This window comes from Lepidothrix coronata, unplaced genomic scaffold, assembly GCF_001604755.1.
Source record: "Lepidothrix coronata isolate B3197 unplaced genomic scaffold, Lepidothrix_coronata-1.0 Scaffold46, whole genome shotgun sequence".
NCBI lineage: Eukaryota > Metazoa > Chordata > Aves > Passeriformes > Pipridae > Lepidothrix > Lepidothrix coronata.
In genome coordinates, this window is record NW_016690226.1 from 3,946,058 (window position 1) to 3,962,632 (window position 16,575).

At 42.7% G+C, this 16,575-nt stretch overlaps 1 protein-coding gene across 1 annotated transcript in view; it reads right to left on the minus strand.

The window, feature by feature from the left end:
• Positions 1-16,273, minus strand: part of TBX15 (T-box 15) — a 93,377-nt gene extending 77,104 nt beyond the window's left edge. Inside the window, exon 1 of the mRNA XM_017814819.1 lies at positions 15,767-16,273. Coding sequence (XP_017670308.1) covers positions 15,767-15,968 — 202 coding nt within the window. The 5' untranslated portion in view covers positions 15,969-16,273. The remainder of the gene's footprint in view (positions 1-15,766) is intronic.
• Positions 16,274-16,575: the final 302 nt, after the last annotated feature.

Here is a 16,575-nt window from a genome sequence, read left to right on the forward strand (position 1 = left end):
TTCGTATTCTATTATAGAAGATCTAAATAATGACGTCTTGCCTGTGCTCTGCAAATGGCTCTCAGTAAAACAGCTGCACCAGTGTGCAAGAAGAGAGAACAAGAAATAAAGATTACCTCTCTTCGTCATAACTTCCCTGCAGCTGCAGTCCAAAAACTGAGTAATAGCAAAACACCTTTCCACAACTTTTACCTCAGGCTGATAGCCAGAAAAAAAGATAATTTCTCACCTGACATCTCAGTCCTCTATCATTGCCATTCTTCATGTTAGGTCCAATAGCAGTTTGTATAGTAACTTTACCAAGCTTTGTAAGATGACAGCAGGTTTGCAGTCTTTATCTCAACCAGCTCAAGCACAGGGTAAAGGCAGCATGTTATGGCTAGACTAGATTTTTCAATTACGGTCATGCATGGCAATACCATACTTTAAAACTTGATAGTATCTTTGAAGGCATGTAAATAAATTAAGCTCACTCTTTTTTGTCCCCCAACCATTTTTAAATGCTGGTTAGGCTTTTAGGCTCAAGTAAATGCTTAAATTGCATCCGATCTACTTTTTGGCTCACAGAAACTTCGGTGAGACTATTTTTCTGAATAAGGACATATAAGGGGTCACAATTTAATTTTTTTCAACATTCTGTCTTTTGTTATGACCATACAAAATGATTTAATAAATACTGCAATTTCTGAGTGGACTAAACTAAAGTTCCACCATCAGAACTGCTAAATGTGCGAAATAAGATCATGCATGAGGGAAATAAAATCAAAGTCCCACTGGAGTTCAGTGGAAAGCTTTACAGTTTTACATTGAAAGGAAGATATAGGATGAAAATAAAGAACCTGATTCCTCACCTCACAAGTAAAATAATTTCAAGATATGCTATTTTAATAGCTATTTCTGCTTAAAACTATATACTTATGACATGAAAAATTACATTTCTCTCTGAAGGGTGTTTCTCTTACTGAAGTTACAGATTAATTCTGTTGCTTTTATAATTGAAGTATTAAAGAAATACCTTTTACTCCATATTCTCTATTGTTTATTTTGTGCCACAGACAGAACTCTGTACAGTTTCCATTTCCCCTACAATTAGGCGCTGCTCCTACAAACACATAAATGTGAGCTCACCTTTCCTGCTGGGAGGGGTTTGGATGGGAGACTCACTGCAATAAAGGACACGAATACATTTTGGCAGGATCAGGGCCTCAGATAGCAAGGAGGAAACTGTCTAACAGAAACCATCTTTGCAAACGTAAAGAGGGAAAGATCCCAGGAACAAAAATTAAAGTTTTATACATTTTACGTGCCAGCCAGAGTATTTAAAGAGAGAAGAAACTGGAGGACATCAGAACTGATCTTTCTTTTTTAAATCCATGTTGAGAGTGTCCTTGTAATGATTAATGGCATCACACAGCCCAGGGCTTGCTTCGTTTGGCTTTGACTAAACTATTATTTTCTTTTCCTAAGAGATTCAGCAACTGAAAGTGCAGCTTTTTCTTTCTCACAGCTGTTTGCTCCCATATTATCAAATATTTTCCCTCCAGCTTTTGCCCTCGCCTTGCTCATGGGATGTAAATGATGCAGGAATTTCGGCTGCTCTGCTTCAGTTTAGCAGCGTGATAATCTTCGGCAAATGCTTACAATCTGTCTTTCATTAAAAGAGCTTCTTGCACTTCTGTTTAACACAGTGAATTTTTTGAATTGCCCTTCTAAAAGAGGATTTCAAATCTGCTTTTGCCCCGGAGCGAAAACCTTGCTGCCACAAATATATCTGCTGGGTAGAGGGGAATGCTCTTGGGTTTGAGTGGTTCTCACCAAAGACAGCAAAGACTCAACTTATGAACATTAGGTGCTTGCTGCAAACTTAATTGGATAAATCAGTACATAAAACAATGCTTCTCCCATTAAAAAGCAAGGCCTTTTTTTTCCTGCTCTACACAAAACCAGGTGTGAAAATTTCATTGTAAAATGAAAGGAGCTTTCATTATCAAATGCATGAAAACTCTTGCAGAGCACGATTCTCTTATTTTTAGCCACCAAATGTAGCATTGGTACCTCATACTAGTTGCCATAAAAAACTGTAACTGCAAAATAGCAACAGAGAAGACTGGTATTTCTAAAATCCTTAAAATATGTGAAATGTTTAAATTTGGTGTTTTAGTGGTCTTAGGAAAAGATAATGCTATATTCCTATAAAAAAAGAAAAATATTAGTATAATATCATATATAACACATATATGTAATAATATGTATTATATATATAATATATACATGTACATATGATAAATCTACCTATAGAGAAAGAGACTTATACATGTAGACAATGTGAAGGAAGTGTATAGCAAGCAAAATGGAATTAGAACTTTGATCAATATTAGACAGTCACTTTTTCTGAGCTGTTAAGAAGAGCTGGAAAGTCTTCCCTGAAAAAAAAATCCCCAGTTCTTAAACAAAAGAAATCCTAGAACAAAAGCAAAAAGAGAGAGAGAACTATACTTATTAAAAATGGGGAGTATTAAATACTTTGTATACGTCATTTTCACTGTTATGCTTTTTTTAAAACACTGTAACAAAATGGGCTAGAGTTCTCAGCTGCTTGCTGAATTTGGCCCCAAATAGGTATCTGCACACTCTTTTGAAGTGAAACAAAGAAAAAATAATTTAAAATAGCTTTTGAAAGTCATGTCCTTGTAAAAAAAAAAGAACTTTTTTATTTGTGTGAGGGTAGTCAAAATTTAATTGAAGAAAATGGGAATGTTAGATCTCCAATTTGGCAAATTCCTTGTGCAAGAGACTCAATCACTGACTTATTCCTGTGCTTTCCTTCCTAAATAAGGTTGCATTTTAAGCCAATCATTTGAATTGGGAATCCTGTTATTTTTAATTGCCCTACAAACTCTGCAAACTAAGCCTTCAGCTTCAGATTCCTCTGCCTTTGCAAAAAAGAAATTACTGCTTTCTATTCCCTTGTTTATTGTTAAAATATACAAGAAGAAAGGGGTTTTTTTCCCCAATATCTTAGGCAGAGGATGAGGAAACATAGCTCAGGAATTTCTTTTTTTTTTTTTACAAAATATTCCTTTATAAATGGCAATTTCACCTGTAATTGATTGTGCACTGAAACAAAACAAGACCTCTGTTCTACCTCACATAACTCTACTTTCATTATTTCTTCATTTAGGGTTTCCACTGTGCTGAAATTTGAGTTCCTACTCAAATATCATCGACCATGCTTTTGAATTTATTATTAAATTATGTCAAACTCAGACCACAAGTAAAATAATGACAAACCCTGGTTGAAGTCCCTTTTTCCCCTATGGTGGAGGTACAGGGGAAGAGTTATGAGCATTTGACCTGTTGTGCTCAAAGAAGCAAAGTCTGGCATACGCAATGAAAATCACATTTTAGTATGTACATGGGAAAAAAACTAGCCAACCACAGCGTAAACAGTTGGTGTGAGTGTTGTCTTATAAAAGGATGGTGAGTAACCAGCAACACCTTCAAAATATTATTCTTTGTGCAGCTCTAATGTCCTGAAGCCCTGGATGTCAATTGATGCTCTGCTGTACTGTTAAATGTAAGCAGGGGAGATCATCAGGCTGTCACAAAGAGTCAACAGTCTAAGTACGTGCAACGGCCCAAGTGCCAACAATGAATCACCTCCTGCTTTAGAAATAGAGCTGAACAAGCATCCTGACATACAGGAGAAAAGTCATGACTCAGACAAGTAAAAAATACTACGACTGTGAACTTGGAATAAAATAAAAAAGGAAGCAGAAATAGAAAAAAAAAAAAGATTGAAAAAACCCACACAATTTTCAGGAAAGAAATACAAAATAACTGCTATACGCTTCATTCAATGACCACAATAATAAGCTTTTTCTTCCCATTTATCTGCACTGCAAACATCACTGTATAAATGCTACAGCAAATAGCAACTATCTGAGATGTAATTACTTATATTTTAATTCAAGACTATCAAGTATTTTCATGAATACTCAGTAGATGTTTGAATATTCATAAATGAAATGATTGAGAGTGAGCTCACAAATAAATATTCTCATTCCACTACAAATAATTGTAACAAGAAACTATTGCTACTATTTGTGACTCTTGATTTAAGTTATGGGGTCCTAGCCAGACAGACGTTTTTAAAAAAATCTGCCTCCCTCTTCCCTCCACCCATGCCCCCAGGAAAAACACACACAAAAAAATAATAAGTAGAAATTCTGAGGAGAGGGAGAAGATTGAATTGTCTGTAGTACTTGATTATCATAAATTGAGTTTAATTATGTCCTTAACAATAAGAAATGTGCTATGCATTATTTAATTAGCAATTAGAAATTGCCTATAGGTATACCTATAGAATAAATAACTACACTCATTGCAATAATGACTAACATAGTCCCTCAGGAATATAAAAAACTTCTATATACTGAAAATTTAAATATAAATACCATAAAGCACTGAAACATATGATGTTTACATGCAATGGAAATCAATAATGTACATCCAGTGCAACTGCATAATAAAATAGATAACTCCACATGTAACATCTATAGACTATAAAAAGGCTGCAGGCCTGAATAAAGTGGTAAAAGTTGCAAATAGGATTTTAAATAATATTCTAAAAATTCCTGTGGAGTTTGCTGCAAGAGAAAATATTTCCTCTAGAAGAGCTTTATAATTTTTCCTGAAATTCCTGACTTTTTTGCTTTAAACCATGGAGAACAAGGACCATGGGAAGAAACCCTGCTCTTTTTCATGAAAACTTCTGCTTATTTGAGAGGTTTACTGTTTCCCCCCTCTTACATATCTAAGCTACACCAAATTATTACATTTACTCATATAATGTACTAAGTTGCCTTCAGAAACCATTTTGAAGAGTATATTTCATTTATAGGAACTATGTTATTCATTATTCTGGGGGCAGGGGGAGCAGGGGGCAAATGAACCAGGAAGGTACCCAGATGCAGGGAGAAAGTCTGAAAACAGTTTCTAATTTCTTCTCATGCCGAGAGCAGCTGGTGGGTAGGAAATGAAGGCCTGAACTACTCCCTTTCCTGCCTCATTCTCCTCTGCCTTCCCAATTGTGATTCCCCTTTCTGCCTGGTTTTCTACTGCTTTACCCCTATTAACTCATGTCTTCCTGATTTTGCCTGATTTCACTTAATTCCCAGGAGGATAATGTGCACATGTAACTCTGCAAACACAACATTAACCCAGTGCATTCCCCGGTGCATTATGTCCCCTGTCCTGGTCGAGTGAGCCCCTCAGAGCAAAATGGGGCACCCAGTCCTCATCTAGGCTGAGCTACAGCCCTCTTATTCTTGATGTACTATTTTACTATGCTTTCTCAGCCCAAGGACGAGTCAGCACCTACAGAAGCCCATAGACATTCCAGTCCAGCAGGTGTCTGAGAGCACGACCGGGGCAGGGCATCTGACATTGCAAAAGAACAGAGCCAAATAATGCCCCAGACATTTTCCATGCTCCTTTGGGTTTGAACTGCTTTTCTGTTAAGGGCTGTAACCATACTGGATTACTTGCTTATGTGCCCCATATGTACTCAGTCCAGCCTCTTTCCACTTTTTCTAAATCAGTTATGCCCAAATTACTCCAGATAAATGAAGCTCAGCATCTTAATGTAACTTAAGCAATCAGTCTCGAAACACTCTTAATAAACAGCCAATTCACAATAGAATCTTTCATTCCAAGAAGCAGAATGAGGGGGTTTATCTTCCTGAAGTTGCATTATATGCCTATATTTTCACAAAAACTATGAATTATTGTCCATTTCTGTTACAGCACACTGCTAGGCACTTCCACAGCTGCCCTCCCTTTCCCCAGCCCCAGCACAATTTCCTGAGTTATGGAGTAAACAGAATTACTATGTACAGAATAATCCAAGCAGTCTCTAATGGGGCAGTGTAGGCTCTCTGCCACTCTGTCAGAGTTGCAGGGACCTGCATAAGAGAACTGTGATGTTACAGTCTTATGTGGCTAACACTCCCCAGCATTGAAGCGAATAATGCGCCTGGCTTGCCACTAGGCAGATGGAGAGTTTGCTGGGGTTGTTTGATGGTAAATGAAGACTTTTTTTTATTTGATCCAAGGAGCTTGGCACAGGAAACCCTCAAATCCTACAATAATAAATCTTCTATTTATCTTTTAAATTCCAGAGCAAAATAAAAAACCATTAGGCACCCACAGTCATGGGCTGTATTCTATATTTTCCTAGCTTCCTACAACCTTCTGGTGTAAAAAAGATTAAGCTTCCTTAAGAAAAAACCTACTTTTCAGTTTAAAAATAACAGCCTTGTTGCCTTGTATGGAGCACTGTTTTATGTTATTACACAATGAAAGGGCAGGAGAACTTAGAAATTGTGAAGACGGGCATAATTCAGAAACCTGTATCTGATCCAACCTGATAGTTTTCACACCATCAGGCATTTGCAGCAAATCTGAAGAGCAAACATGATCCATCTATAGCATAAAAGTGATCTCCCAGGCATTAACCTCACCATCATGATTATTTAACTCCTACAGACTGGCACAAAAAAGAAATCCCCATATATAAACCAAAATTATTCCAGTCCTGACAGTTGTGCTGAGAGGAAGGCTACCTTCTGGCCGTGGCTGTCTGTTTAGGGTATCTCAGAGCAGAAATCAAGTGAGAGGCCAAGATCTCCATGGCGATTACAAGTTCTTAACACCACTGAAAATAAGGTCACAAAAGCTGCACCCTTGAAAATCAGCACCATAAAATGCAGATACTTGGCATCTCACAGAATCAGGCCCTCCTTTAGCAGCTGCCTCCTAAGTGTGCTTCCAACAGCCTTCATGCTACTGGTTTATGCAATGTCATAGGACACTTCCAAAGTCTTTATTAAATAAAAGAACCAACTCAGGGGCAATACACAATGTCACAAGAGGATATGTCAACTAAAAATTTAAGATTGCCATTCCCAATTCTTGCATGGTATTATATTACAAGTTAAGGCAGCAGCAGAGTCTAGCAGAACCTCAAGGATGAAGTTTGCTTTCAAAAAAGCCAGTGAGAGTATTTCCATTAAGGTGAGAGAGTACAAGGGAATGCTCATCAGGTCTTCTTCTACTATTTTTTCACCCTGACAAGAAAGACTGCTTAAAGCACAACAAAAATAAATTTGCAATGTTTTTCTGTGCAAAGTGCATCCATGTTTAAAGATTAAAGAGGGATGACAGAGCAGCACTGGGATAATTTCTTCATCAAATGAAGTGATGCTTGTAAAAGCGGTCAAATGTGAAGACAATAAGAGCTAGGAACATTTAATAACTGATCTTTTAATAGGATCCTTAGAGAAGGATTGAGGACAATCCAGTGCAGTGATTAGGTGAAAAAAAAAAGTCTATCTGTCAATTTTTCCATCTATTTCCAAGGTCCTTTCTTCCTTGCAGACTCAGATTTACAAAACTGATCTACAGGCATTTCAGGGATAAATCAAGAAGAACCTATTTTTGAAGACTCCCTAACCTTCTCATCATATGCACCATGAATTTCTAAATGTTATAACATGTTCTCATTAGAATTATTTTATGTGCATGGGCATCCTCACAGATGATGGCATCTGCTGGTATCTTCTTTAAGGATTTTGCTATTACTAGTGCAGCTTCTTAGGAAGTATACAATGCATAGTTCTTCACTCTTATTAAAAGCAAAGACACTGTGGTGTCTTCAATTTTCCCCTTAGTTTTGGGGTAGGTTTCTGATCAGGGAGTTCTCCATTTCCTGAAGCTCCTAAAAGAAGAGGCTTGGGTTTGTTAATTCATTGGTCATGGGAAAAATGTCAATGCTAGCCAAGAGTGCATCCAGTCCCTGAGTGAAGTCAAAGAACTGTAAGTCATTCATAACTATTCTGTGTGCTCTGGCCCACTGATTTTCAAACAATTTTTGCTATGGCTGTATTCATATAAATGTGCTGATTATTAATATGATTTGTGTCAGTTTTTAACCAGTTGGTTAAGTACTCTTCAGAAACTCTAAATTGGTTCTTTTAAAGGTGGTTGGCAATAATTTCTTCCTAAGCTCTTTTCCAAGAGCTACACGTGTAGACATATCTGAGAATGTCCATTTAACGATACTGGAAGATTTCCTTCCAAGAAAGCAAAAGTCTTGAGAAGAATGAAGAAGTGCAGAGGCAGTGAAGAGAAACCATCCACTATGACAAGGGCTGAGTTCTACCGTGCAAGAGTTTAGCTGAATATTTTATATATATATGCATATATATATAGTGAATCAACAACGAAAACCCAGCTTTGGAGAAAAGAAAACTTCATGAAATCCTACAGAACTTGGCAAACAACTTTGATTTTTAGAAGAATAAAAATTGCAAAGCAGTTTTGAATGGCCAAATGCTTTCTTTGAGTCCTGTATATAAATAAAGATGCCTTATTTTTTTTAACTGCAGATTTTAAAATGGTTGCATAACTCAAAAACTTTAGGTAGTTTGATGATACAAAAATAATATTTAAAGGCTGGCCAAATCCTAAGTTTTTCTGATTCTCAGTGAAGTAAAAAAAAAAGCTTTTATTAAACTCAATCTAAATGAATCCTCGCAATCTTCACTTCTTTTCTACTGCATCTCAAAATGAAAAATCCTCAGAAATCCTCTATTGCTGCAAATTGGTATGTTCTGGTCTAAGATATTTGCTAGGTGAATCCTTCCCTCCAACTTCTGTAAGGTTGCATTTGCAAATACGCAGCAAACATCAGACAACCCACTGTCACAGGGGACTGACTCAGTCCTTTCACCATCTTTCAAAATACAGTCAGATCAATAGCTCAACTGAGCAAAGGGTATATGGAAATATTATTGTAAATATTATTGTAACAAGTGCTTTTGTCACTTCTTGGATTGATTTACTGATTCATTGTTTTCTGACCTTGCAGAATATGCAATTAAAAGATGCCCCTGGCACGAATATTGTTGCTTGAATTTGAGCTGGCACTATGTTTCCTTTCAGAGTTTTAAAAATTCTTAATCTGCTTTCAAAGATATTTCAATTTAATTTTACCATACCACTATGTTATCTTTCCCTAGAACTTCTCACCAGAGCATGTAACAGCTTTTAACACAAGAAATGCAACAGGACTGTATTTTTGAGACAGCAGATGTTTCACAGGCATTAAGGTTGCAATAATAATCTATTTTAAACAGTACTGGATATAAGCAACAAAAAGCTACATCTTTTTTTCCTCTGGAAACAAAAGTGTCTCAGCATTGCTGGACGGTACTCTCCCTGTGGAAACACTGGTTCAAATAAAAAGCCATGAAAGCCAAATCTTTCAGTGTCCTGCTATGCAGAGCTATTCTGGCCGAGATTAGGAACTGGATCACTGGGAAGATCCCAGTTGCCTGCCTTTTCCTATACACCCAGGTGCTCACAGCTGCTCTTCCCAATGGAGCCACACAGCTCCCAGGCTGACAAATACTGCACATTTGCATGTATACCCACCCTCCTTTTGCTGTCAGAATTTAAACATAACTTCCCATCCCATTATTGCAAAATAATTGCACTGTCAGAGAGCTAGGAGTCTGCATAAAATCCTGTAATTACATCAGAAGGCACTAAAAGGCTCAGCCTTTCCCAGAAACTCTGTTGTTCTCTGAAACATTGTTAGTTTTAAAAAAGTTAAGCTTTTTTCATTGAACTTGATTTTACATCATCAGTGTAAAGTACAGATCTCAATACAGGGTGATTTAAATCACAGTTGAATGGATTTTACTTGCAAAAGGAACTGATATAAATGCCATATGATCCTGTCTCAATATATCCAGGAATTTTCTGAATACTCTCAGACTGATTTTAGTGCGCTATTTAAACTAGTGTAAGCTTATTAATCTAGATGAGAAGGCAGGAAAAAAGACAGGTTAAAAAAAAAGTTTTAATCTTTGGAGACCTAAGATTCATACAAGAATCCAAATCCAAATGATTACAATAGGAACAGAATCTGTTCACACAGTAATCTGTGTGAAAAGAAGTGACTCAACTGGTGCCGACTGTGTTGTAAAATAATGCAAATGCTCTTTCCTGAATGTAGCACTCTTGGAAGACATCTTACAACTTTCCATCTGAAAAAAATATCAGTTTTCCTTGAAGACAGATACAGATAAAGCAGAACACTTCGGCCTGAGGAGAGGATAGCTAGACTGATATTTGATATAAGCGCTCAGTCCCATATGGGAGGAGGGAGAAGTGATTGATGGTTTGTAAGGAATTACTTGACTTTTGCTTGTAACAGAAGCTTTTTGGATTCTCCTGAAGTTCTTGTCAAAGGTAAGAAACATCTTTTGAAATAGCAGTTTTCCCCTTCCCAACAGATGGAATAAACCTGGGTAAAAGATGCTGCAGATTTGAAATACGTATGAAAGAGAGGGGAAAGTTTTTTGCCACGCTGTGCTTTTTTCTAATGTTCTGCTGCGCTGTAAGGCTTGTCTCTATTTTTCTGTTACCTGCCCTCTCAATACAGTGTGAGCAATTCACCTCTCTGCAGGAAGAGTTTCACAAACCCAGCAGCAGGAGTTCACCAAGTCAGTAAGACACATGCTATCGCAGGGACAAATCCTTCTCACTCTCAGTCTCCCCTGGCTCCAAGGTCAGAGTTGTATGAACTTGACTAAGACAACCCTTTCCCGAGCCCCCACAGGCTCTTCTGGCTCTCATCTGGACAGCTCCATCTGCCTCCTGCGACTGTCTCCTCTGAGAAGGGCTAGAGCATTAGCTCTGCGGCTGGAGCATGGGGGGAGCAGAGGCATTAGGAGGGTCAGATTTTTGCATTTCCTTCCATCATGTACACGAGGGACCAATGGATCTGAGCTCCGTATCCTCTCTTAAAGAGGAAAACTGATGATTCAACAGGTGAAATGAATTCATACAATCCCAGTCATACACAAATTTGTTAGAAAGACTTCGCATCCATAACTCCCAGTCCCAAGCCAAAGCTGACACTCTCTCTTACACCTCGTTGTTACAGAGCATTGCTCATTGGCGAGCCTTGAGGACCATGCCAAGGGCGATGTAAACCAGTGCGCCCTACCTCAGGGAAGAGACGAGAAAACGTTCTCTGCCAGCACTTGAAATCCTGGTCCCATCCACCGAGCACTCAAACAAAAGCTGAAGCGAAAAATCAAGTTAGGTCGCTCCCTATTCGCGGCTGTAACAGCCACTGCTCAAAGAACAGGACTTCATCAATATGAGCATTCAGAAGCAGGGGTATTGAACAAAAAAATAAAGACAAGTCACATATGATCAATCGCATTTCTCCTGCTGTTAAAATCTGTTTGCTTCTCCGGAAGGTGGACGGACTGCGTGGCTTCCGCACTCCCGCCGGTGGAAGGGGTTTGCCCGGGGGCGAGGAGGAGCAGGAGCCCTGCGGCGGAGAGGGATTGGGATGGACGCCCGAGCAACCTGCCGGGAGAGGCAGGAGAACATGCCTCAGTAAAAGAGATGGAGGTTTTACTCTTGACAGCCACAGAAGGCTTTGTCAAGCTCTCGGATCTTAATCTTTTGGATAAGCAGCTGTAATAAACACGTTGTAGGTCTTAAAATGTACGCCTTATTTTTTTCTCTCGTTGCAAAACCTCGAAGTAGTTCCCTAATGTAGATTCAGATAAACATAGGGAACGAAAAATTAAAATCCCAACAATGCCTTGTTTTCTTTTGGTTTAGTTTGTTTTTTGGGTGTTTGTTAGTTTGTTTTCAGGTGGTTTGGGATTTTTTTAGGCGATATGTCCACTTTTAATTTATGCAATCAAAAATGCCGATAGGGTGTGTGATACAAGGACTGCACTGCCAAAATTCGTTTACAAACTTGACTCGTGTGTTTCTTTGCGAGGAAAAGGACCATCCCGAAGCCGAAAAATTCCATCTTTTTAGTCGCACCGTTTTGTTCTGCCTCTGAAGCGCCTGCTCTCCTCTCACAGTGAAGCGACCCCTACCCCCCAGGGGAGCAGCCGTGCTTCTGTTGGGGGAAAGTCGCCCACAGGGAAAGGAGCGCTCTCAGCTCTGCCTCGGTCTGTCCGTGGGCCCTTAGCGCGGCGGAGGGAAGGGCCGACGAATGCCACCGCCGTAAACGACGGTAAACAATATAGACATCAAGGGAGGCAACGCCCGGGCCCCCCGTGACCTTTCCGCTGCTCAGGTTAAGTCTATAAATACCCAGAAGACACCCGAGCCCATTGTTTTGCTGCCCTCTGAAACCAAACCTGCCAAGGGGACGGAGGGGCGCCCCTCCACTCTCCTGCTCCTCTCGCCTCTCCGCGGCGAGAACCGAGGACCGGTGGAGGATGCCGGGAGCCCGGCCCAGCCCGATAGCGGGGCAGCAGCTGGGAAGTCTTCACCGAGCCCCGGGGCGAGCCCTTCCTCCCGCCGGCCCGGCCGCGGCCCCACGCCCGGCGCGCCCCAGGTGGACGGGGTTGGGGGAGAGACGGTGAGAGCTGCTTGTAATCCCGAATTCCTTTTCGCAAGGCCGTGATTAGAACCCGCACGTAATTAAAATCCAGATTTATCCCCCTTTTAAATGAGTCGTAAAAAAAACGCATTAACTCCGGCGACAAGATTCATGGCTGAGACATAAATAACTTGGATATTCAGGAGATATTTTCTATAAACTTGGGGGATTTATCCGCTTGCTTTTCACGCCCAACCCGCCACCTCCCAGCCTGCCATCTCGCTTCTCCCGGGAAGATGCGGCCCCGCAGCGCGGGGAGGTCTCTCGGGGCGACTCAGTATCGCCAATATCATCATCGAAGTGTTTGAGCACGGCTGTAAAATGGCACATAAGGGGTCGAGGATTCCGCTAAAACGGGGAGATGAGGAGCGCTGGGTCCCACGCACCCCCAGGGCTGTAATTTGTACACGTCCAGCACAAAGCCGCACCGAAGGCGGCGAAGCCCCAACGCCGAGAGTGGAATGGGGCCACCCCGCCGACACCCCCACCTCACTCCCACCTCTGGAGGATGGAGAGGAAAATCCACGCCAGCGCGTGGGAGAGAAAGAAATCCTGATACCCGCCTGCACGGAAAAGATCTGTAAAAAGGAGAGCGAAGCCTTACTCTGCCCTTGGCCATGTTTAGTTCCCCGCGGCGAATGATTTTCAGACCCTCCTGAGCTGAAATGGAGGAACTTTAAGCGAAAAGATCGATAAATGAGGCTAGCCCGATTTACGTTATCACACCCAAAATCAACACATAATTTCCCAGCTCGTACTGTACTACTTGCGACCTCTCCGTAAGTACACCGTACCAAGAATCCCTCCAGCAGAAGGAACAGCCCATCGCTACTCGGGGCAGCGGCTTTGACTGTTGAACCTTTGGGACACTATAAAAATTCCCCCTTCTAATTTTTTTTTTTTTTTTGCTATATCGCTGGAGATTTGGCAAGTTTAAAATACTTTAGGTGTAAAGTTTGTTCTTAATTAGGTCTTGTAAAGATGGAATTTGGTGGTCATTATAGAGCCGCTAATCAATTTTCACCCAGGAGCAAAGGAACACCTCGGAGGAATTAGGTTTAATGAAGTGACTGTGCAAATTACAGTCGTAGACTTTATTTAAAGTCTATCAACCCCCTAAAAATGATTTCTCAAACTGTTCTTGATTTCCTTTGCTTTATGAAAAACATCACGTTTGCATTCTGAGGTTTCAGGCACTAGCAGTCATTCTGTCCCGCTCTCCAATCTGGCACAGAGGGAGTTTTCCAATTTTCCATTTCGAATTCGTGGAGAAATGGGCAAGTTAAACTTTTAGACTACACAAAAATATATCCTATTGCTGCTAAAAAAAATAAGAAAAACGGTTCTAAAAAGAGAAGACTGACGCACAGACCTGCTCTGTTATTAGACATTGGATTTTTTGGTTTTGTTCGCGTATTTTTTCTTTTGAACAGGGAAGCTCCTGAAAACCTGAGCTATCCTTTTACTGGTTGATCGCTGCTGTCCCCTCTTCTTTACTCACGTCCCTTCGCTGGAAGAGACGTCCCTGGCAGCAGATTTTACCTACTTTTCCTTAGAATCCGCACCGGGAAGGGCTGCTGCTATTCAAAGCAAATTGAAGTGCGGTTCCTTGAGAGCGTAGCTGGGTGAGGTCTTCGGAGTTCCTGGTCTTTAGCTCCGTTCAAAAACACTTTAAATATTTTTTTTACAGCAAATATTTTTGACACCTCGATCTTTCTTTATCTTTTTCCCCCCTCCATTTGTATGTTTGTTTGTTTGTTTTTGGTTTGGTTTTTTTTCTTATTCTGGGTCTTGAGCTGATGCTTACTGATAGCTAAGGGAACGTCATGTAAAATAAAGAAAAATAATTTTTAAAAGGTGTTTTCTTCTCCAAGTGCGGTGGAGCGGACTTGGCACAACTGGAGGAAAATTCTGCGCTTTTTCTCACAGTGTCGCTCAAAGAAATTGCTTGACCTTTTTCCCCCATCCCAATATTAAAAGCGAAGTGAAATCCCCTAAAATTCGTTTTCTCCCCACACTACAATTATAAGCGCGGAATCGGTCTCTGCGTCCCTTTTTAAGGCGCTAGGGAGCGTGGCGTGGGGACGGCGCGAAGGGCGTGGGAGCAGTGGGGGTGGGGGGCACGGGGCCTGGCGCGTTTTCCCCCCCGGGGTAGTCTCGGGTCCGCGGCTGCTTTTGCAGCACCGTCGGTTTAGGCCGGAGAGAAAAGACCGGAGGGAAAAGAGGAGACCAGGGGTTTCGCCAGAACCAAATAATAGCTCGGAGCTACTGGATCTCCTTTAAATAAAAATAAATGAACGAGAGTTTAAAATTAAAAGTACAGACACCAGGAGGGAAGTGTTGTTCTCCCTCTTCCCTAACCCTGTGCTACCGGCCGAGGGACCGCGGCCCCGGCGCTGCTCCATGCGCCCCGGTCCCCCGGGCCGGACTCCTCGGAGCCCCTCTCACCCACTGAGGCCCTTTTCCCTGCCAGGAGCAGTAGGAGAGGGAGGAGAGGGTAGGACCCCCTCCGCCGTCTCCCCAGGCCTCCGCTGTGGCTTGTGCGCTCCGTCCCGGGAGCGCGAGGCCGCGCCGCCGAGCCCCAGCGGGCCCGATCCCGGGAGAAGGATCAGGCCCCCAGCCACTCGCTGCGGGGCCCGGCCCAGCCCTGGGAGGCTTCGGGTGGGAGCTCGCCGCAGGGGTGTGTAGCGGGTCCCAGTCGCTCTGAGGAGCCGGTGACCCTCGCCTCGGCGCAGGGCTGATCCTGGACTCCTCCTCCTCCACCGAAACCTCCGGTTAGGGCGCACGGTCTCCACGAAACAGACTCGGGGGTTTGGCTGGTAACTCGGAAAGAGGAGATGGGTGCATGTCGCACCCCACTCCTTTGCCCCCGACCCACCCGGCAGTTCCGCGATCGGAGGCCGGGAAACTCCGGAACAAGGAGTACCGCGTGTCCCTAGACACTCGTGAAGGACTATCGCGACCGACAGGCGCGGAGAGGGAGGAGAGGGGGAGAAAGAGAAAGCGGAGTCGGCACGCTGCCCCTCCCGGGATATCATGGAGCTGTGGGGGGAAAAGAGACGCAGCGAGTAGGAGAAAAGTCCCCGTAAACTGAAAGGAAAAAATCCAAGAAATCTCCGCAAAAATCCTGCTTCCTTTTCCTCTACCCCCAGTCCCGGATGTTTTCCGGGATACGCTGCTGGGCACAGCTCTCCCGGCGGGCAGCGAGCGGCTAGTGGCGGGGAGGGAGCGGGGCGGGCGGGGGAGTCCCGAAGAGAAAGGAGTCGCACTAACCGGGGTTGAGGTCCAGGCACTGAGTCGGGTCTTCATTGTCCCCCAGCTGGCCATTGGGGCTGAGGCTTTCCATGGACAAATCCAGCCCCTTGTCCTCCCAGTCTCGCAGTTTCCTCTTTTTATTTGTCCCGATCAAGGCTTCTACCGAGAAAGCGTGCGCTCGGGAGCTGAGGGCCACCGCCGATCTTCGCCTCTCACTCATCTTATCCCCCAGCCCAGGCCCTTGGGCAGAGGAGCGACCAGTGGCTGGGAGCGCACAGCTCGGGGACCAGAGGCAGAGCCTCTTGCTTCTTTTTCCCCCCCCACCCCTCCCCAGCTGCACCCCCAGAAGAACCAGCCCTCAGTCTCCTGAAAGCACTACATGAGGCTGCAGATACTCCGCAGGCAGAGCCGGGAGGGTGTGCTCAGCCCAGGTCCCAGCACTTGCTCAGAGGGGCTGCAGGCTGGATTTCTTTTTTTTTTTTTCCTTCTCCCCTTTCCTTCTGTCTCTCTCTGATTGATCCAAACTTCTGGGATTTTTTTTTTCTCCAAGAGTTAGGCAGGCTGTGTGCGCCTGTCAAGGAAAAAAAAAAAAAAAAAAAGAAAAAAAAAAAAAAACCCTGTCCCCGGCCAATAGGAGGGAGAGCTCGGAAGAGACCCAAAAGCTGCGACCCAATGGGGAGGGAAGGGAGACTCGGGCTTCAGGGAGAGGAATTTTGGCCATCTGAGTCCTGGAGCACCGGCCGGGAGAATTAACTGTTTGAAGAACGGGGAGCCAGTAGGAAACCCATAACTCTAAATGCAGAGAGGTAACAACTCCCGCACTTCTC